Source organism: Anopheles gambiae, chromosome X (assembly GCF_943734735.2).
Source record: "Anopheles gambiae chromosome X, idAnoGambNW_F1_1, whole genome shotgun sequence".
Lineage (NCBI taxonomy): Eukaryota > Metazoa > Arthropoda > Insecta > Diptera > Culicidae > Anopheles > Anopheles gambiae.
In genome coordinates, this window is record NC_064600.1 from 8,127,890 (window position 1) to 8,149,487 (window position 21,598).

The window sequence follows — 21,598 nt, forward strand, 5'->3', positions numbered from 1 at the left end:
GCTCCATGTCCGGTTCATTTTCCTGTACCTGTACCACATCCGGACACCATGGCCCATGCGGCGGTTGATCCGGCGCCTGTCCCTACGCTTCCCATCAAACCACAACTCTCATTGATAGGGTGACTTCCTGCTTCGATTTTCACTAGCACATCTGGCGGCGGTTGGTGGTAGCTTCTTTTGGTCATCGAGGGAATGTTCATGCCGGATATCAAATTTAAGTAGTTTTTTCACCGTTTTTTGATGCGAAAATATCTGAAATACTTGTTTGTGTTGTAGCTTTCAATTAAATATTTATATATGTAATTATCTATCAAATAAATACCTTTTGTAGTCCAGTTTAAGAAAAAAACATGGAAAAATAACTTATTTTCTGGAACGACTCCAAATTGTTTGGCAAAATACTTCGGTCAGCCACCGCAAGATGCGCTAGTGAAAATCTTAATTACACTAGCGAGTACGGACAATGTACCTCGGCCGTTATATGTGTATAATCAATAAAAAAAATAATTAAAAAACTTTTTAATAAACGATTTTGTCCAGCTACTTTGCTTAAACGGTTCCACCGTGCGCTGCGATGCGAACGGGGTTGTAACTTCAACTCGTCTGTATAAGGTAATGGTCAGAACTTCGCCGCATGCGATTTTGCCGCATGCGGCAAGAAAAGAGTTTTCTCAATTTTCTAGCTTTTCAAGGTATTATAATGATATTTTGTTGTTTCTTTATAAAGATAATCATTCATTGATATGATTTTAGGCATTTGACATCTGAAATAAAATCGCATGCGGCGATGCGGCAAAATCAAATGATTTTGATTTTGCCGCATCGCCGCATGCGGCATATTCGCAAGTGCTGTCATTAACGTCAAATCCCATACAAAAGCTTGCGGCAAAATCGCATGCGGCGAAGTTCTGACCGCTGCCTAAATCAGCCCTACACGGTTATGCACATCAGTGTGACTAGATTATTTGGTGGTTTCGGTAAGAGCAAAACTACTGGAGCCATTTGGCTGTGAAAATTTTGTAAAGTACTGAAAAAATGTTTTTTTTTTTTTTGAAGATTTCCCAAGTGCCACAAATCCACTAAACGACCACTAAACGCTATATCTATATTCCGTTTAGGTAGAGTGCTTGAGTCGTTTAGAAGCCGTTTAGTGGTCGTTTAGTGGATTTGTGGCACTTGGGTAAACTCTAATGGAAACCACCAGTACTGAAGCAAGTGAGATTTGAGTAATGGTCGTTGGTGTCGGTACCCACGTATCTGACCACACGACCATTCATATAGATTTTTGCTCGGAAAGTTAAGAAGGCTATATAGGTTGCAAGAAACACATTGCAAGAAAAGGATAGCAATATAATAATCAGTTTTAATACGCCATCTATTGATCAAACCAATGAAGCTGTGGAGCTTTCATTTTTTTCTATGGATATTCAATTTTCCAGTCGTTTAAGCTTAATCTGTGGCACTTGGGTAGTATTTAAACAATCGTATCGCCGTTCTAGTTCTAGCGATGCATAACTTCAATGCGAAACCATACAACAGTACAGAGGGATTGAGAAAGCTCTCCTCCAAGCGAGGAAGGTCCACTAGTTGGGTATCCCACTAACAGATGGCGCCACCAACTTTTTGATATTTTTAGAATGCATGAGTCGTTTGGCGTTTGCTAAACGAAGTATTTCTATATTTCGTTTAGGTTGAGAGCTTGAGTCGTTTAGAATCCGTTTAGTGGTCGTTTAGTAGATTTGTGGCACTTGGGGCATATGTCAAAACAAAGTCACAGGTCTTAGGCTGGAAATAGACGAACAAAGATCGTCGCAGTGCCGCGAAAATCACGTATGACTTGAGCTGTCAATTCTGTTATAAAATCTGACAGATCGCGGTTCGTGATCTATATGATATGGGACCCAAATAGCCAGCTCGTACTTTACAGCTGATTTAGGGCTGTTTAACGAAAAATCGTTCCAATGTCGTACTTTGTGGCTGATTAAGAGATAGACGGCACTTTGCGGAACTATGGAGCTTTTTAACAGGCACATGGTACTCTTTGGAACTTTGCGGCTGATTAACACTATGTGTAGGGTTCATGATGGAACTTTAAGGCTTGTTAAGAACGTGTACCGAACTTGGTGGAACTTCATAGCTTTTTAATGCATGACATCGGTACAAGGTGGGTCTTGTCAAAGTGTCAAAGACGGACCCCGTCAATCATCTCATTGCTGCTGTACAAGTTAGATTAGTTCTTTGAAGAAGAGATTTTGAAGGAAGTGATTGTGATTGTACAGTAGATTGTGATACCCCAAGCGCCACAGATTAGGCTTAAACGACTGGAAAATTGAATTTCCATAGAAAAAAAATGAAAGCTCCACAGCTTCATTGGTTTCATCAATAGATGGCGTATTACAACTCATCATTCCCAAATAGCCAGCTCGTACTTTATAGCTGATTTAGGGCTGTTTAACGAAAAATCGTTCCTATGTCGTACTTTGTGGCTGATTAAGAGATAGACGGTACTTTACGGAACTATGGAGCTTTTTAACAGGCACATGGTACTCTTTGGAACTTTGCGGCTGATTAGCACTATGCGTAGGGTTCATGATGGAACTTGAAGGCTTGTTAAGAAAGGGTACTGAACTTGGTGGAACTTTATAGCTTTTTAATGCATGACATCGGTACAAGGTGGCTCTTGTCAAAGTGTCAAAGACGGACGCCGGCAATAATCTCATTGCTGCTGCACAAGTTAGATTCGTTAATTGAAGAATGAATATTGAGTGAAGTGATTGTGAATTATCATTAAATTGTGTAAAATTTTGTGTAATCATCAATACAAAGAATTTAAAAATATACATATGTGTTTAAACGAAACAAATCTTGTTGTTTATTTCATCGATGACGCTTGCTTGAAAATAAAACACAAAGAAAAATAATCCCTGGCATCGTGGCATAAGGAAGCTGCTTAGGCGCTGTTTGAAAGACCCACATAGAACTTTGATGCTGTTTATCTACTGCAAAAGGCGAATTAGAGCAGCGATCTTTAGCGTGCCAAAATGAGCTGCTTAAGCAATTCTGGCTATTTGGGTTATATTGCTATCCTTTTCTTGCAATGTGTTTCGACAAGTTTCATCTAATCATGACCTCTATAGCCTTCTCACTTTCTGAGCAAAAACCCATATGAATGGTCGTGTGGTCAGATACGTGGGTATCAACACCAACGACCATTACTCAAATCTCACTTGCTTCAGTGCTGGTGGTTTCTGTTGGAGTTTAGTATTTAAACAATCGTATCGCCGTTCTAGTTCTAGCGATGCATAACTTCAATGCGAAACCATACAACAGTACAGCGGAAATGAGAAAGCTCTCCTCCAAGCGATGAAGCTCAACTGGTTGGGGTATCCCACCAACAGATAGCGCCACCAGCTTTTTTGCTATTTTTAGAATGAATGAGTCGTTTGCCGTCTGCTAAACGAAGTCTTTCTATATTCCGTTTAGGTAGAGAACTTGAGTCGTTTAGAAGCCGTTTAGTGGTCGTTTAGCGGATTTGTGGCACTTGGGACGTTTCGTGTAATTTATGAATATTAAGGGTTTAAAAATATACACATGTACACAAACAAAACAAATCCTGTTGTTTATTTCATCGATGACGCTTGCTTGAAAATAAAATACAAAGAAAAATAATCCCCAGCACCGTAGCTTAAGGAAGCTGCTTAGGCGCTATTTAGAAGGACCGCCTGGAACTTTGATGCTGTTTATCTACAGCAAAAGGCGAATTAGAGCAGCGATCTTTAGCGTGCCAAAATGAGCTGCTTAAGCAATTCTGGCTATTTGGGGAACCATACGAGGTTTGGTGACGATTGAATGTGCCAAGAAGATTTTTTTATCAATTCGCGAATCAAATTATGTATTGCACATAGTTTATGCAAAATAAAATACAAAACTCGTTTCTCGACACGAGTGTTCAAGAAAATCCACCAGAAAAATAAAAAATAATCGGTTCACGCTACCGCGAAAATATCAGAAATACCGAAGTTGGGTATCTCTGCGAAACAGCAGGCGCGATTGAAGGCGTGGAAGATTTGACAGCTCAACTGTTCTACAACTGTTATCAACAAGGCGCGAATTTCGCGGTACCGCGACGAACTCGGTTCGTGTATTTTCAACCTTAGGTGTCACTGTTAAACATTTTGTTTTTGTCGCTAGATATTTCAATTTCTTCATATGGAGTTTAATTAATCAAAACGGCAATAGAAATAAAGGAGTTTAATGTATAAAATGAACGGAGAAATTATTTGATGGTGTTTCGATTAGTATTTTAAAAAATCTGGGATTTCGATAGAAACAATAAAAAAAAATCGGTAGTTTTAGGGGTCCCGGCTGTGTTTCGGTGGGCATATCAAAAGTCGGTAGGATTACAGATAAATGGACATTTCTGGTCACTCTGATGCTCATTCACATCGCTGCGCGCTCGTTGACAGTTGGAGCAAAACAAAGGCTACAAGGCCAGCTAGTGCCAATGTCTCAGTGCGAATTAAAAACATACAATTTCTGTAGGCAAATTCCCCTTTTCCCTGCCCGTGCACAGGACGGACGGATAGACGGTACGGGAGTGTGAAACTAAATTAAAAAAAAATCAAAACTCTATCAACCCCACGAAAGAACACATCAAAAGAGGAAAGTTCACCGTCCGACAGTAGCCGGAGACGGGAACGTTTCCATTTCCCGGAAATTTGTTGCAGCCCCGCATATTCGCAGTAAGTTTTGGTACCTACAGCTTGACAGTGTGCCAGCTATTCGGGTGGTAAGCGGGGGGATGTGCGTGCGTGTTAGTTATTGTTTCTTTTTGTGTATACACACTCACACACGCGCATGCACACACACTCTTCGCCTTTTGCTTGCCTTTTTTCTACCATTCTATCATTCTTCCTTTTTATCCCATCCCCCCTGCCTTCCCTCCACAGTATGTGTCTGTCAACAACATCGGGCTGCATTTCTGTAACACGTAAAACACATAGCAGGCGAGCTTTGTGGCCGACACCACCGTCCACTGATCAATCGAAGCCGTTGGGGGCGCGGAGGTTGAGCAGAGTTGCACCAATTGCGATGCCAGTCCCGATTGAACGCCGATTGCGACGGTACTGACGGTGATTTTAGTTTAGATTTGACGTGTATATTGAGCAACCAGAGAAAGGATTGCTTTCCCCCGGGTGTGTGCGCGTGATTTTGCCGTGGCGGTGCATCGTACTATGGTAAGGGACGGAGCGGGTTTGACCAGTTCGGATGCGGGACCGGGAAAGTAGGTGCGGCGGCTTGAACAAACTTCTTCAATTGTTTTACCCTCCGTTTCTAGCAAAAATGGACATCGCAGGGCTGGTGAAGAAGTCGTACGCCGACTATGGAACTATGCTGAAAGATTCTTGGTACACCATCAACACGGAAGACTTGCACGTAAGTATATGCGGGTGACCCGGCTTGACCCGTCCCCGCCTGTGCTGTAGTGGTGGGAGTTCGGAATCGGACCTACCCGATTCCGATTTCGTGTTCGGAATCAATAGCGAAGACGATTCCGAAGTTGAATCTAGGATCGATTTTGGAATCGGAATAGGTTCCGGAATACGGAATCGGCTCCGGAATTGTAATCGAACTGGGAGTCGCAGTTTGTTCCGGTAATGGAATCAGAATTGACCCCAGAATTGGAATCAGCTCCGAGATAAGAATCAGTTGTTGAATTGAAATAAGAAGTTTCAACAGCGAAATCACTCCTGGAATCTCCATTGAGAATAATAAAAGTAATATTGGATTGTTTGCTGCTATCAATACGCATCATCATTGGATCCAAACGTCTCTTCTTATGGAGATTAGTGATGGGAACAATGAAGTTTTCGTCGGAATTGATTCTGGATAGCTCCGAAGTTAGCTGGAATCGATTCCGGATAGTAGGTCCGGCATCAGTATCCGGAATCGGTTCTGGAAATGGTTCCGGAATCATACCGCCTAATCACGACACTCGAACGGTAGTCGAATGAAACTGCATAATATTGGAACCATGTCAAACAATTCGAATTCGAATGAACGTTTATGCTCCGAAATCAGAATCGGCTTTGAAATCGGAGTCGGTTTCGGCATCTCCATGAGAATAGGCTTTTGCGTCTTACTTATTGCCGGACTGATTTCGCTTCTGAATCTTCATTCCAATTTAAGAACTTAATTTCATTCCATTACCGGAGCAAATTACGATTCCTTAGGTCGATTCCGATTCCGGAGCCAATTCTGATTCTAGAATCGATTCTGGAGTTAGCTCCGGAATCAGCTCCGGAATTGACTCCAGAATCGGTCCCAGTATCGGCTCCAGAATCGGAATCGATTCCAGCATAGGAATCGGCTCCGGAATTGATTCCGAACACGGATTCGGAATCAGGTAGTTCCGATTCCGAGCTCCCACCACTAATGGAGATGCCTAAACCGACTCCGATTTCAAAGCCGATTCTGATTTCGGAGCCAATTCCGATTCCGGAGCCGATTTCGATTCCGGAGTCGATTTCGATTCTGGAACCGATTCCGGAGCCAATTCCGAAGCTGATTGCGATTCCGGAGTAGATTACGATTCTGAAGCCGATTCCGGAACCAAAACCGGAGCCGATTTCGGAATCAATTCCGAAAATTATATCAATTCCGCCGATATCGATTCCGAGGAAAACTTCATTTTTCTCATCACTACTGTGCTGGCACTTACACATTTTTCCCTTTTTTTGCTCTGTGCTTCCAGCTGTCGTGGGCCATCAAGCTGCTGGTGGCCTTGTTTGCCATCATCGCCACCGTTTATGTGTGGCGCCGGAAGCATCTGCGAAGTAAGCAAGCAACGGCACGGGGCCCAGTTGCAACAGGCAGCGAATGCTGATGCATCTTTTTTCTTTTTTTGCTCCCCCCTCCCCCTTACTCCAGAGCTGGAGGAGAAGATGCAGCTGCAGCACCAGTACGCGTCCCACATGCGGTTCCGCAAGCGCGACAAGATGATGTTTTACGGGCGCCGGATGCTGCGCAAGGTAAAGTCAATCTCGGGCCAGGCGTACGGGGGCCAGGGCCGGAAGCGGCGGGCGGTGATGCGGTTCGCCAAGCGGTTGCTGCTGCGCAAGGACGTGACGCCGACGCAGCTGCTGGTGATAGAGCCGCCGGCCGAGTACCTGGAGGTCGCGTCCGACGGTAACGATCGTGTGCCGCCCGACGCCCTCTACATGCTGCAGTCGATCCGCATCTTTGGCCACTTCGAGAAGCCGGTCTTTCTGAAGCTGTGCAAGCACACGGAAATCATCAACCTGATCGCGGGCGAAAGCCTCATCAAGGTGGGCGACCCGGACGACAGCGTGTTCATCGTGCAGACCGGGCAGGTGAACGTGTTTCTCAACAATCCGGACGGCAGCTCGATCACGCTGAAGGTGGTGCGGCAGGGTGAATCGGTCACCTCGCTGCTCAGCTTCATCGATGTGCTGGTGGTAGGTAGCGAACGGCGGTAACGGCGCCAGCGGGCACATTGCGAAGTGTGTTAACAAGTTTATCATTTGCAGGGCAACGCGAGCACGTACAAAACGGTGACGGCACGGGCGATGGAAAACTCGCAGGTGATCCGGCTGCCCATGTTCGCCTTCCAGCAGGTGTTTGGCGAGTGTCCGGACCTGCTGGTGCGCGTGATACAGGTCATCATGGTGCGGTTGCAGCGCGTCACCATTACCGCACTGCACAACTACCTGGGGCTGAGCACGGAGTACATCCAGGTGAATGAATTGGCCGCATCGCATCGGCATTGGTCCTACTTTTCTATTTCATTGCTAACAAACGCTTCTCCCGCATCGCCCCTTGCAGTGCTCATCGCAGCGCAAAAAGCTACCGATCGCACCGGCCACGAAGGGCAGCCCGGGGCATCGGCGCGTGCCCTCCGACCAGGTCCATCCCGTGCCCCACTCGCTCGTGGGCGAAATCCGACCGGACATGCTGGTCGACCTGTCCGAGGGGACGCACAACGTGGGCCGGCGCACGTCCGCCCTGCCGATCGAACCGATCGATCACGCGGTGCTGAAGGCGCACGCGGTCGACGGCTTCATGCAGGAGCTCGATCTGCCCGACACGTTCAAGCAGACGATCGAGGAAAGCATACTGATCAAGGAGGTGTCGCCGGGCACCACGCTCGTGCATCAGGGCGTGCTCGATGTGAGTGCTGTTTTGTTACAAAACTTGTAACAGAACACTTCTTGTTCGTTTCCCGTTATTATAACGATTTAATTGTGGGTAATTTTTGGGATATTTTAGGACGTGATGTTAATTTTCGTGATCGCCGGTGGGCTCACGCTTACCCAGTGCCCGCAGAGTGGCCCGATCGCGCAGGACGCTAGCAAGGCGGGCGGCGAGAAGATGGACAATCACACCGTCACCATCTATCCGGGCGACGTGGTCGGTGGGCTGGCGGTACTGACCGGCGAGTGCAGCCTGTACACGATCCGGGCCAAGCACAATTCGCGCGTCGGGCTGCTCAACAAGGATGTCATCTACAGGTATGTGTGTAGTTATGTGTTACGCGCGAACGACTCGTCATGCGGGAGACTTTATTGTTCATATAATGTGTAATAATTGTGGAATTATTACACAAAGTGGAATAATTGGTTCCAGGACTGCAAGTGTGATGCATATATGCATCTAACACAATGGAAAAAGTCTTCATAATACTCATAGCAGGGTAGATGATTGTAGTTCACTATTGCTTGGTCTTTATTATTTAACCATTTTATTGGAAAAACGGTCAACAGGTTTAGTATTTGGGGATGTACACATTATTGTACGCGCGTTGAGCCACAGGTTCATCCGGATGATGCTTGCTCTGCAATACAGGGTTTTTCAGGAGTTCTCATAGCTGTGGGACATTTTATTGCCTCTTTCTTAAGTGAAACGAACTTAAAGTAATTAGAATTGGATTCAACAGTACACTTGTTGGTCACATCCAATTGGAACAAACAAGGTACCATAAAGTCCAATTTCTATCATATGAAGTTCACTTCCCATATGAATGAGTCAAGGAAGTGTCCCACAACTATGAGAACCCCTGGAAAACCCTGTAAGAGGAACAATTTTGTTTGTGTCTAGTAAGAGGTTTCGTTCAGCTGCTAGACATTTCCTACTAGAGATTTTTTTAAGCTTGTTTTATTAAAATTTTAAATTTGTTTGTAGTAAATATTTTTTAGCACGAATTAATTCACGAAATATTTTGATAAACTCAATGGCAACAAATCTACAATACACTTGTTAGTTGTACGAAACTCCTCCAAGTGGTCCTGTCATTGGCAACCAAAAAAACATCATATTCAAGGCAACCAGGCTAAAAGGGTAGCCAGCGATTTAGGAGGCTTATAACTTTGAAGTACGTAATCTAATTACGATGCATTATTCTGATGAAAATTAACATAACTTATCTAGTTTCTATAACTGTACATACATCGTTTAAACTCCTAATCGTTTTTATGTTATAGCTTTTCAAAGACAAGATATTTTTGAAAAAAAAGTACAAGACTTAAAAAACATGTTCATCAGTACTTTACACAATTTTCACAGCAAATGGCTCTAAGGGGGTTAAGGATATTATACGTGAAACACATTTTTGAATGGTTTTTCAATAAGTAATTTAAAAGATAAAGGAGTTTTTATTTAAATAAAACCCGTTACAGCACACCTGTTATCATAATTTCATAAAATGCATGATTGCGACAAATGCAAAACATCATAAAGTCATCTCAGTTTTTACGATAAATTGAATATATATATTGAAAAAGACTGAATTTAAGCATTGTGTGTGAACGTTATTTAATGTTGACGTCTTTCTACCAGGACGGGTCATAATGTGACGGTTTTTATTTAGTTGGAAACTCCTTTCACAATTTGGTTGCCATGGCCATCATATAAGATGGCCAGTTATGTTTCCTAGGGTTCCATCGCTATCATATATGATAGCCAGGAATAATTGACTTTAAATCTTTATATCTTGTAACAGGGAAATTTGGGAAATTTTGTTTTTATTTTTTTTATAGAATAATTCATTGTTATCCAAAAAAATGTCGAAAACCGAGAATATAAATGCAAAATAACAATTCCTTCGATCAATGTAGTGTAGCCACATAAATTTTAGTTAAAAAATGAGTCTTCAAACCAATCACATATGATAGCCGTAAAACATGTAAACAAAAAGTGCTTGGCACCCCGGGAAACATGCACAAAAACACAAGCTCAAAGTGTTAAGGTCAATCGGATTCCTACCATCGGGTAAATAAGTAAGCAAAGTCGATTTGGCTGCTCGGTTGCCTGGAATAGGGTTTAAATGATTGTTAAGATAAAATCTCAGAGAAATGAGAGCTTCGAAACAATAGTCAATCTTTCAATACAAAACTATTGCCAGGAGGAAAAGTGTCGTTTTATTGTGTGAGGCACAGCTTTGCTTGCCTTTTTACTTTACTGGATCTACTTGCTCATGGAGGCGAGAGTTTATCCTGTCAATTGGTGCCACTTGCAGGAATTTCATACAACTACATATGTGGTATGCAAAGGTGTTGGTAGATTTCAGGCCAACAAAATGATCGAAACCTGTAATGACCTTATTTTTGTTCTGAAGCAAGTTTATCGTAACAAATTTACAATTGTGATTTAACTACTTTATCCTAATAAAAGTCTAGCTGGAACTGTCTACCATGGCGATTCTGGAACCAATTATTTCACCATTCATTCAAATTACATGGAAAAGATCCCCCCGCATAACGATTTTTTTCGTATAACGAATGAGTCATTGACGAATGAGGATTAAACTCATTATGATGAGGGGCTCTACTGTATTCCCTAGAAGACATTTTATTAAGGCAACAGTGCGTTAAGAATTTCCCTTGATTGAGCCGGTGTGGCGTTTAGGAGTTAGGAGGAAATGGGAACCTATCATTTGGTTTCCTTAGCTAGATGTAATTTTCATTCCGCAACGACATTCGTTGTCGTTTTTTTATAGTTCAAACCAATCAAAAAAATGAATAGACAATATATTTTTTTTTCAAATCGTTTCTAAACATTACGAAGAGATAATGTGTTTTCTGGAGACATTTAAATGTAAATTCTACAATTAAATGATTTACATCCGTTTTTAGAATATTTTTCGATTCAATATCTCCCTATTATTCCTTCCAAAGCAAATGTTTTGAAATATCGTAAAAAAAAAATACTGTGAATTTCACTAACGCACATTTTTCTTCTTCTTTTCAATCTGCAAGAATAATGCGCGAACGGCCGGCCGTAGTGCTCGACATCGCGAACAGCGTGGTGAAGCGGCTGTCGCCCCTGGTGCGCCAGTGCGACTTTGCGCTCGACTGGAACTTCATCGAGTCGGGGCGGGCGGTGTACCGGCAGGAGGAAACGAGCGACTCCACCTACATCGTGCTGAACGGGCGGCTGCGCTCGGTGACGACGCACGCGAACGGCAAGAAGGAGATCGTGGGCGAGTACGGCAAGGGCGACCTGATCGGCATCATCGAGATGATCACGGAAACGCCCCGCACCACCACGGTGATGGCGGTGCGCGACTCCGAGCTGGCCAAGCTGCCGGAGGGGCTGTTCAACGCGATCAAGTTCAAGTACCCGATCGTGGTGACGCAGCTGATCAGCCTGCTCAGCCACCGCATCCTCGGCTCGATGCGGTCGCGCCCGATCTCGACCAGCTCGTTCACGTCCGTGTCGTTCGACACGAACCAGCAGATCCAGCACCGCTACTCGACCGTCGCGATCGTCGCGGTGAGCGACGACGTGCCGCTGTCCCCGTTCACCTACGAGCTGTACCATTCGCTCAGCACGATCGGCTCGACCGTGCGCCTGACGTCCGAGATCGTGCGGAAGGCGCTCGGGGCCGCCATCATGGAGCCGCCGAACGAGTACCGGCTGACGAGCTGGCTCGGCCAGCAGGAGGACCGGCACAACATCACGCTCTACCAGTGCGACAACTCGTTCGGGCTGTGGACGCAGCGCTGCCTGCGCCAGGCGGACGTCATACTGATCGTCGGCTTCGGCGACCGGTCGCCGGTGATGGGCAAGCTGGAGAAGGAGATCGACCGGCTGGCGATCCGCACGGCCAAGGAGCTGGTGCTGCTGCACCCGGAGGAGGCCAGCAGCTGCCCGAGCAACACGATCGGCTGGCTGAACATGCGGGCGTGGGTGTCGCGCCACCATCACATCCAGTGCCCGAAGCGCATGTTCACCCGCCGTAGTCAGAACAAAATCGTGCGTCCGGCAATTGCATTCGAAATGGCTTCTCGCTTTTTCGCTCATTATACCCCCTCTTTCTCGCTCATTTTAGGCTGAGCTGTACGAGCGTATAATGAAGAACGAACCGTACATCCATTGTGATTTCTCCCGCCTGGCCCGGTGGCTCACCGGCAACTCGGTCGGCCTGGTGCTCGGCGGCGGCGGTGCCCGCGGTGCCGCCCACGTCGGCATGCTGAAGGCGATCCAGGAGGCGGGCATCCCGATCGACATGGTGGGCGGTGTGAGCATCGGCGCGTTCATGGGTGCGCTCTGGTGCATGGAGAAGAACATTACCACCATGACGCAGAAGGCCCGCGAATGGTGCACGGTAGGTGGTAACATTCCCCCAACGGGATGCTCCACGCAAATGGCTGACCTTTATTCGTTCGCTTGATTCGCAGAAAATGACCCAATGGAGCAGGCAGCTGCGCGATCTGACCTACCCGATCACGTCCATGTTTTCCGGGCGCCACTTTAACCAAACGATTCGCGGCACGTTCGGCGACATCTGCATCGAGGACCTGTGGATCCCGTACTTCACCCTTACCACCGACATCTCCGCCAGCTGTGCCCGGGTGCACACGCACGGTAATGTAGCGCCTTTCCACACTTTCCGTGCCTTCCCCTCCTGCTCCCCTCCCCTTCATTGCCAAAGCAGGCGCGACAGTACGCAGTGCGGGGCAAATAATGGCGGTTGAAGTTTCATGGGTGCGCGGGGTAGGGGTGGATGATGGCCGGATGATGGGCTCAAACCATTATCGGTGCTTACCTCTTTTTTTTCGTTCTTCTTACCCATTCCCCCCCCCCCCCGTTGGTTTCGTTGGTTTGTCGTGCCCAAAATTTTCATGAAAGAGAGGATGACATTCTTCTCTTTCTTTCTCTCTTTCTCTCTTTCTATCTTTCTCTCTTTCTATCTTTCTCTATCTCTCTACATCTCCCCTCCCCCTCTCTTTATCCCTCTCTTTCTCTTTCTTTATTCTCTCGCTCATTCTCTCTCTTTCTCTATTATCTCGCTCTTTCTTTCTGTTTCTCTATTCTCTCTCTCTCTCTCTTTCTCTTTTTCTACTCTCTTTCTCTCTCTCTATCTATATTTCTATCTCTCTCCCCTCTCTCTTTATCTCTCTCCTCTTTTCTCTCCCTCTCACTTTGTTTCTCTTTCTCTCTCCTCCTCTCTCTCTCTCACTCTCTCTCTTTCTCTCTCGCTCTCTCTCGTTCTCTCTCTCCCTCTCTCTTTTGCTCTCTCTCTCTCTTTTGCTCTCTCTCTCTCTTTCCCTCGCTCTCTCTCTTTCCCTCTCTCTCTCTCTCTCTCTCTCTCTCTCTCTCTCTCTCTCTCTTTTACTTCCTGTTTCGCTGTACCTACGTCAATATCAATCAGCAAACACAAGAAAACATCCCTCCAGGTCCTCTCTTCCGCATTGCGCATTGGGCCGGGCAACAGCCCTTCCACACTTTCCCCTTCCTCCAACCCAGACACCCTCGGTTTCCGCACACTCTCTTTTCTGTCTCTTTCGTGCGCGCGCGCTTTTCTGTCCTGTACTTTTCTATCTCCCCCGCTCTCTCTCTCTCTCACTCTCACTCTTATCTTTCGGCAAAATGAAGGATAAAACGATCAAACGCGACGCGACGTTGGTTGTTGGTAACGTGCATGCATTACAAAAACGTATTCACTACGCTCTACGACCGTGTTGCTACCCTTTTTGGTTTTTTTTATGTTTTTGGTTGTTGTTTTCAATTCTATATCTACTACCAACACCCCTCTCACTACTAGCATCTGTCAAACCGGGTCGACCACAGCTTAGCTCAGCTGTCACGCCGTAGTGGTGGCAGCAGAACGGGGCGTCGTGCTTCTCATTTGTTTCTTACCCTTCCGCACATAGCGTGACTTTTCTCTTGTAACCTACCTAGCCATCTCGCGTGTCATCTAAATTTGAGACTGAAAACGAAAGCAAAGAAAATAGTACTTTTTCGGAATACACCTTGCGCAGGCGATACTGATCCGTTGCACTGCCGCGTAGGGAACAGTATGCTTTTTTTTTTTTTAAATTGAAAAATGCAAAGAAAGTGCGGTTCAGCCGCCGCCGTTCGCTTTTGGGAGTTCGCGATCTGAACTCCGGCACCGCACCGCTACGGCACCGCCGCTGTGCAGTGGCCCCACTTGTACAGCTACTGTCGCACGGGCAAAACCACTACCTCACACCCCATCGGGTTTACTAAAGCTCTAAAAATACGCACCAAACACAGGTTCCACGTGGCGTTACGTTCGTTCCTCGATGTCGCTGAGCGGGTACATGCCACCGTTGTGCGATCCAACCGATGGTCACCTACTGCTGGACGGTGGGTACGTCAATAACCTCCCAGGTAATTAAACCGTTCTCTCTCTCTCTGTCTCTCTTTCTCTCTCTCCCTCTCTGTGTCTGTGTGTTTTGTTGTATGCGTTTACTTTCAGTAGCACTGTTGTCGTATTGAATGTGTAAACCATCATTTCCTCCCATCGCTCCGTGAGTTTGAGTGGTACTGCTGTGGAAAGTGTTTTGTTTTAGGGAATTATTTTCAATTAGCGAAGAATAAGAAGAAGAAGAAGAAGAACAGCGCCACAAACGCGACGAACGCGCGTGTTTGGCAGGGTTTGGTAGTAGAAAAGTGACGCCTTAGGATGTACACATTGTAAACATTGACAGAGGGATAGCGAGAGAGAGAGAGAGGGATGGAGGGAGAGAAAGAGACTGAGAGAGGAGCAAAGAGGACCCCTCAAAAAGAAACACATAACAGTAGGTTACCGCGAACGTTATCTTTTTTTAAACACTCGAGAGTACTCTGAAAGAGGTGAAAAGAAGTTATCAACAACAACATCATCGAATGACGTGCCATTTTGTCACCTTTTGGGATGCTGTTACGTTGCGGCAAGTTATCGCAAGCCACATGATTGGACGCCATATAAAAACAAACAACAACCCCGAAACAACCCCGTTATTAACCTTATTAGCAGTAGTATATAAAATGCTGACGATTACTACATGCACCTTTAAGCGCAACAAACAGTTTAGGGTAACGCAAGCAGGACAATTAGGCATTCCCTCCCTCGGTCTATCTCTCTCTCTCTCTCTCTCGTTGACACACGAATGACAACGCACTAACTTTCTTACTTCTTTGATGTCAAGCCACATCACACATACACACACACACTCATACACCGGGGTGTTTCGCAATCATCCAGCAATCATCACACAACGAAAAAACAAAAACGAAAAGTCACGAAAACGCACCGGCAGCAGAGTGTGGGTGTGATAAACACTATAAATGACCGCAATTTTTTTTATATAATTGCAAAATGCGCACAACCAGCACACGCATTTGCTGTAAAACACAGGTCAAATAACCTTTTTTTTTAATATTTGATGTGGGACCACACGTGTGAACATCAAACGCCATGCTGTGTACATTAACTGGCATTAATACTTTACAATACGATCCGTAATTGATATTGGCAAACAACAGACGCATGCTGATGATGGGGTAATATCCCTGTGCTACCGTGCGAAGCTGCTGGGTGTAACGTCGTGGGTTCGAATCTCTTTCGAAGAGTGATTGGAAGTACATTTACGCTTTTTCCTGCTGCCTGCCCGATCGACTGAACACACATTTTAAGATTCAAACACACACATTATCCCCAACACACAAACAAACACCACACACTCACAAACACCACACACACACAAATACACACTAGTTTTCTGTATTGCTGTACTTTCTTTACATCCCCATTCCAATCGGTTATCCATTTATACTTCATTGCTGCCCAAAAAGAAAAGAGGGAGAGATGTGCGTCCTTTTGCTTGTTGTGGGGGTTCGTGTGATCATCCTTTATGTTATCACGCCCTTCCATACACCCCTTGCTTCCACCCTACCACCCCTTTCCTCCATATTTCCATTGTATTGGTGTTTTTTAGTGCATTACTTTAGCGCCATATTTGCCATTTTCGCCCTTGTTTCCCTTTTGTCCTTGTGTCGCGCGCACACACACACACACACCTCCCTCATCCAGTTTTGCACCACCTTTTGTAACCCAACTCGGAAACAGGGGAACTGTAACCCGTAAAAGCTTTCCCAAAAGCAAGCAAAAAAGTAAAGCCTTTTGTTTACTCTTAAACGCGCGCGCGCGCGCTTACCTTAAGTTACAGCACCATGCACCATTACACCTTTTCCCTTATTTCCATTCCGCACCCTGCCTCCTGCCTCCTTCCCCGATTTGCTTCCTTCTCTTTTTCCACCTTCTTTCCCACTGTGACGCTGTTTGCATCCCTCAATTGGAATTTGCCGACAAGGTTTAAGTGTGTCCCATCTGCTAAGAACCCGTCGCTGCCCTTCCATTTGCTGCTGGGGGCGCCCCTTTATTGCCATTTTGTTTTCGTTTGTTTTGTTGCTATTTATCTCCCACCTCCCTGCCCTGCCTCCTTTCAACGTGATAGTTTTTTTTCTTCTTCTTCTTTTTGTTGTGTTCTGTTCGTATTTGCTAAACGTTTGTTGTGTCGTTATTTATCAACCATAAAAAAAAACAACAACAACAACCTCCCAACCAATCACAGGCGATCTGTGGCGTTATGCACGTGCCAGTATGTCAGTAGCCGGCATATTCCCCCCTATCTGTGATACACGCGATGGCCATCTGCTGTTAGATGGTTGCTATACTAATAATGTGCCAGGTAAATTTCTGCAAAAAAAAACCCCGCTCTTGTTTTAGTTTAGTTTTTTGTTTTGTTTTTTTTTCTTCCTGTATTTATCTGTTCACACACACACACACACACACACACACACACACACACACACACACACACACACACACACACTCAGAGCAGTCACTTTGTTTTTTGGTTGGTGTGTTTTGTTTGCGTAATATGTTTGCGAAACCAATTCGTGATGTGTGTAGTAGGTTGGACATCAAAGAATCTTAGTATCCTAGTACACTCAGTAAGCACAAACAAACACATTTATTGCAGTCCTCACTAGGTGATTCCCCCCGCCCCACAACTGCTTACACCCTGTCCCACACCTCTGTGTGTTTGAGCATTAGTGCGCGTTAGGTATGAGATATAGAGCGTAGAGCTAGTTTGAGCGAATCCGCCTAAGTACTGCACACACATTGGGGCGTTAGTCTAGTGGGGGTAAGCAAGGCGGCATCGGCCTTAGTACACACTATTTGTCAATCAGCTTCTAGATGGTCGCTGTCGTGTCCTACAAGTAGAGTCGGCTGGGCCCGCATGGGCTATAGCAACAACGACGATTTGATTCCACTCTCCCGGGGGGCTTTACCGATGGTCCTTCCTTATGGCAGCTGTTCGGTGTTATTGGGAATGTACTAAGATCATGGTGGGCTGCCCTTTACCACTACTAGGGCGTAGCTTCATGACTCATTGAGCAGTGATGTGTGAAAACCACATAAAAACACGACAAAGATTACACAAGGCTAGAGGGACTTGGTACACTGAGGCACATGACAGAACACGAAAACATCACAACACTAACCAACTACTAAGAGAGAGAGAGAGAGAGAGAGAGATAGTAGGATGAGGAGCAGTAGTGCTCCGTAATATAACGAACACGAATTAATCTGAAGGTAGCTCTGGGTGAGATGATTCTGGATGATAGAAGTAGCATATATTTTTGTTGTTGTTTTTGTTGTCAGCACACTTTCCGGGGGAAGCTGTTGTGTACTTTCTTTCTGCTTTCTTTTTCTTCCCTCTCTCTTTCTCTCTCTCTCTCTCTCTCTCTCTTTCCGCCTCTAGCCGACGTAATGCGGGCGCAGGGTGCCGCCCATATCATCGCGATCGACGTCGGCTCGCAGGACGACACCGATCTGACCGACTACGGGGACGACCTGTCCGGCTGGTGGTTGCTGTACAAGCGCTGGAACCCGTTCACCTCGCCGGTGAAGGTGCCGAACCTGCCGGACATACAGTCGCGCCTCGCCTACGTGTCGTGCGTGCGCCAGCTCGAGGTATGCTCCCCAGTGATGGAAAAATGAAGTTTGCGTCGGAATCGATTCCAGCTAGCTTCAAAGTTTTACTACAAATTCGGAATCGGCTCCGTAATTAGTTCTGGATTCAGCTCCGGAACTGGCTTCGGAATCGGAATCGACTCCGGAATCTGTTCCAAAATCGAAATCGGCTGCGGAATCGGAATAAGCTCCGAAATCGGAATCGGCTTTGAAGTCGGTTTTGGCATCTCCATAAGAAGAGACGTTTGGATCCAATAATATTACGTATTGATAGTCGCAAAGAATCCAACTTGTAAACGATTCATTCTCATAGAGATTCCCGGACTGATTTCGCTACTGAAACTTATTTGAATTCACTGAACTGATTCTCATTCCGGAGCTAATTCCAATTCTGTTACCGGAGCAAATTGCGATTCCGGAGCTGATTCCAGTTTCGGAGCTCCGAAATTGATTCCGAACATGGAATCGGGTAGGTCGAATTCCGAGCTCCCACCACTACAGAACATCGCTTGAAGCGATCCACGTACAAAACAAAATGTATCGTGCCCTAATGCTGTTGTCCCTCATGTATGCATGTAGGAGGTGAAGAAGAGCGACTACTGCGAGTACATACGGCCACCGATCGACCAGTACAAGACGCTGGCGTTCGGCAGCTTCGACGAGATCAAGAACGTCGGGTACGAGCACGGCAAGGCGTACTTCCAAAGCATGGCGGAGAGCGGGCGGCTGACACGCTTCAACCAGTGGTCGGTGCATCCGATCCCGAAGAAGGCAACGCACTCGCTGAATGAGTAAGTCCTTGGCAGGAGATTCGTTGCTTTGCTGCTGCTTCTCTAACTCTCTCTCTCTCTCTCTTTCTGTCGCTTCCAGGTACTCGTTCGTCGATCTGGCGCAGATCGTGTGCAAGGTGCCGGAAACGTACCCGGAGCGGGGCTACTCGTCCAGCGAGGACGACTACTACGACGGGTACGCGTCGGAACCGTCGAGCATGCCGCTGAAGAAGGGCTACAACATGCCGCTGATGCGGTCGGCCGGTTCGCTCTCGCTCTCCGACAACGATATGGACTCGGACGAGCTGGAGATACCGCGCCCGTTCAAGCCGCTGCCGGGCAACCGGAACCTACAGGCGGTGGCGGCGACAGCGGCCGGCACCGATGGGAGCTCCGGCGACGGCAAGAAGCCTTTAGATTAGGGTTATTTTTTTTTTCTCACTCTCTTTCTCTCCTACTCTCTCGCTTTTGTTTGCGTTCTATTCGTTCTCCGTGTACGTGTGGCGTAGTTGTAGTAAGCCCGTAGTAGTAGCGTAGTTAGCTGCCACACGGATGCAATCGAGTTCCCGTTTTGCGAATCAGAAGCATTCAGCTATTTGTGAAGCGTTTCACCCTGTTTGATTACGGAGTTTGGTTTTGTTCGGACCAGCCATATGGAGATAGACATTTTGGTTTGGTTTTATTTGAAATTAAAAAAAAAAACAATCATGAATAGCAAAAACACACACACACACCCACAGAGATCGACAGAGAATTGTAGCGGAAATATCGGGAACAAGGGCAGAGAGGAGCCTGCGCTTTGCTTATAATAAACTCGAACGAACGAGTAGAACGTCGTGTGTATAGCCGTATAGAAAGCATACAAAGACAGAAATCGAATACAAACACACACACAAACACTCACACTCAAAACATAACGCAGCGGGGAGGGGGAATAGCCTTTATTGCAACTGTTGCAAGCACACGAAACACTCATCCTCAACCAATGCCCAAAGATAATTGTAATAAAACACCGCCAAAACAACCGCACCCTGGTGCCCCCGTTCCCGCGGGGGCCCGTTCCCGTTCGTTGCAATAAATTACGCGCGCGTCTCCCCGTTTTTAAAAAAAACACAATGCTTAGCTATAATTGTAGATTTAGGAGGTCCGGGGTTTTTTTTTTTGAGTCGGTGTCAATTTGTGCAATTTTCTGCACCGTCATCATGCCTAGCCGGGTGCCACGGTTTCCGAAACATTCCGAGCCCCCGCAAAAGACAGCTGCGAAATTGAATGAATATTCGGACGGCGGAAGCGATGTGTAAGCGCGCGTGTTTGTGTGTGGATAATCAGTCTGAACCGAAAACACTCCCATCACGCAGCTAGATAAGCGCTGTACGGCTCTACTCTGTCTGTTGATTGTAGGAAGTATCTTTTTTTGTCGTTGTTGCTCCCTTCGCGTTGTACCATGGTCCCATTTTTCTATCACAAGGCCGTTTGCCGCTGCCTAACCTAACCCAAATTCCGGGCCGTCGATGGCTGCCCGCGTGCACTGCGAGGCGCATTCGATTGGCACGCATGTCACGTGTCTGTGCCGTTCGGGGCATGCCTGTTTGTGACGTGTTGATCGGGCGGCACTAATAGGGCCCTCTTTAACTATCCTCCCTTTGCGCGCTACTTCCCCGTACTCATGCTGCCCTTTTGGCTTAGGTTATTATACCTACAACGCCACGTGTTGTTGTGTTGCGCCGGGGTTGTGTTACCAGCTGAGCTGGTACGGTTGCCGAGAAGGCCGAGCGTCACCTTTTGACGCTCGTTTGCCGCGCAACTCAGTTGGGGGCGGGGAGGAGGGGGGGGGAGGGGAGAGAGGACGGCACAGTCTTAAGTTTATTAGTTTCCCGGTCGGTTATCGTCGCGGACGATAAAAACAGACAATCTTATTTGTTCTGTATCTCTGCCGTACCTGCCAATACGCGGGTGATAAGTTGCTCATTAGCCGTTAGTGGCAAACTCACACACACACACACACACATAAGCTCTCTCTCTTTCCGCTTGGTACCGCTGTGAACGCCCCAAAAATTGTGCACCTACTACCTGGTTTATTTCGTCACGCTCACGCCGATGCCGTTTGGTATCATTTATTACGTTTTTGTGCGCTGTGCGCTTGCAAATGAACACAAAATAGCAGACTGCTGGAACACATTGCGCACATTTTGCACACACTCTTGCGTAGAGCTGTGAGCCATTACTGTCGTTGGAAGTCTTCAGGGCGAGAAGTGACATATTCGCAACTCGGTGTAGATATTAGTATCTTCGCGTTGTGAATGTGTCTTCAGGCCCATGGAAGAGTACTTGCTATTCCCAGGCTCATCAAGCGTACTTGCCTGGTTGGTTTTCAATACCGTTTGGTGGTTCTTCATAATTCCCGAGGTTCTTCATATTGCTCTGCCTAATCAGTAAAATACATTTCAACATCTTGGGCGTCATCAAAGCTTTCTATGCCTGACTATAAGAATTTGTATGTATCTTCATGCCCTTCAAGAGCAATTTAGGTGTCTGTCAT

The 21,598-nt window shown here is 46.3% G+C and overlaps 2 protein-coding genes across 4 annotated transcripts in view; both read left to right on the forward strand.

The window, feature by feature from the left end:
* LOC5666747 (cell division cycle and apoptosis regulator protein 1) overlaps positions 1-21,598 on the forward strand; it is an 86,464-nt gene that overhangs the window by 43,791 nt on the left and 21,075 nt on the right. The gene's annotated exons all lie outside the window — the stretch shown is intronic.
* LOC1271773 (neuropathy target esterase sws) lies at positions 4,439-20,138 on the forward strand. Of its 3 annotated transcripts, XM_061659336.1 has the most exons (16): positions 4,462-4,742; positions 4,950-5,237; positions 5,339-5,436; positions 6,755-6,836; positions 6,931-7,478; positions 7,551-7,757; positions 7,846-8,190; positions 8,290-8,531; positions 11,274-12,273; positions 12,350-12,625; positions 12,699-12,885; positions 14,539-14,655; positions 16,881-16,997; positions 18,078-18,289; positions 18,869-19,080; positions 19,160-20,138. In XM_061659336.1, exons 3-16 carry the CDS (start codon positions 5,344-5,346, stop codon positions 19,479-19,481), a joined length of 3,960 nt encoding a protein of 1,319 aa, XP_061515320.1. In that variant the 5' UTR covers positions 4,462-4,742; positions 4,950-5,237; positions 5,339-5,343; the 3' UTR covers positions 19,482-20,138. The 3 variants fall into 3 exon arrangements, with proteins under 3 accessions (XP_061515330.1, XP_061515320.1, XP_061515325.1); XM_061659346.1 differs by lacking the exon at positions 14,539-14,655 and having other exon boundaries at positions 4,439-4,742; XM_061659341.1 differs by lacking the exon at positions 16,881-16,997 and having other exon boundaries at positions 4,463-4,742.

Coding starts and splice junctions, on each gene's coding strand:
- LOC1271773 (XM_061659336.1), top strand. CDS start 5,344: ATGGACATCGCAGGGCTGGTGAAGAAGTCGTACGCCGACTATGGAACT. Junction 6,837..6,930: donor GCGCCGGAAGCATCTGCGAA/GTAAGCAAGCAA, acceptor CCCTTACTCCAG/AGCTGGAGGAGAAGATGCAG. Junction 7,758..7,845: donor TGAGCACGGAGTACATCCAG/GTGAATGAATTG, acceptor CGCCCCTTGCAG/TGCTCATCGCAGCGCAAAAA.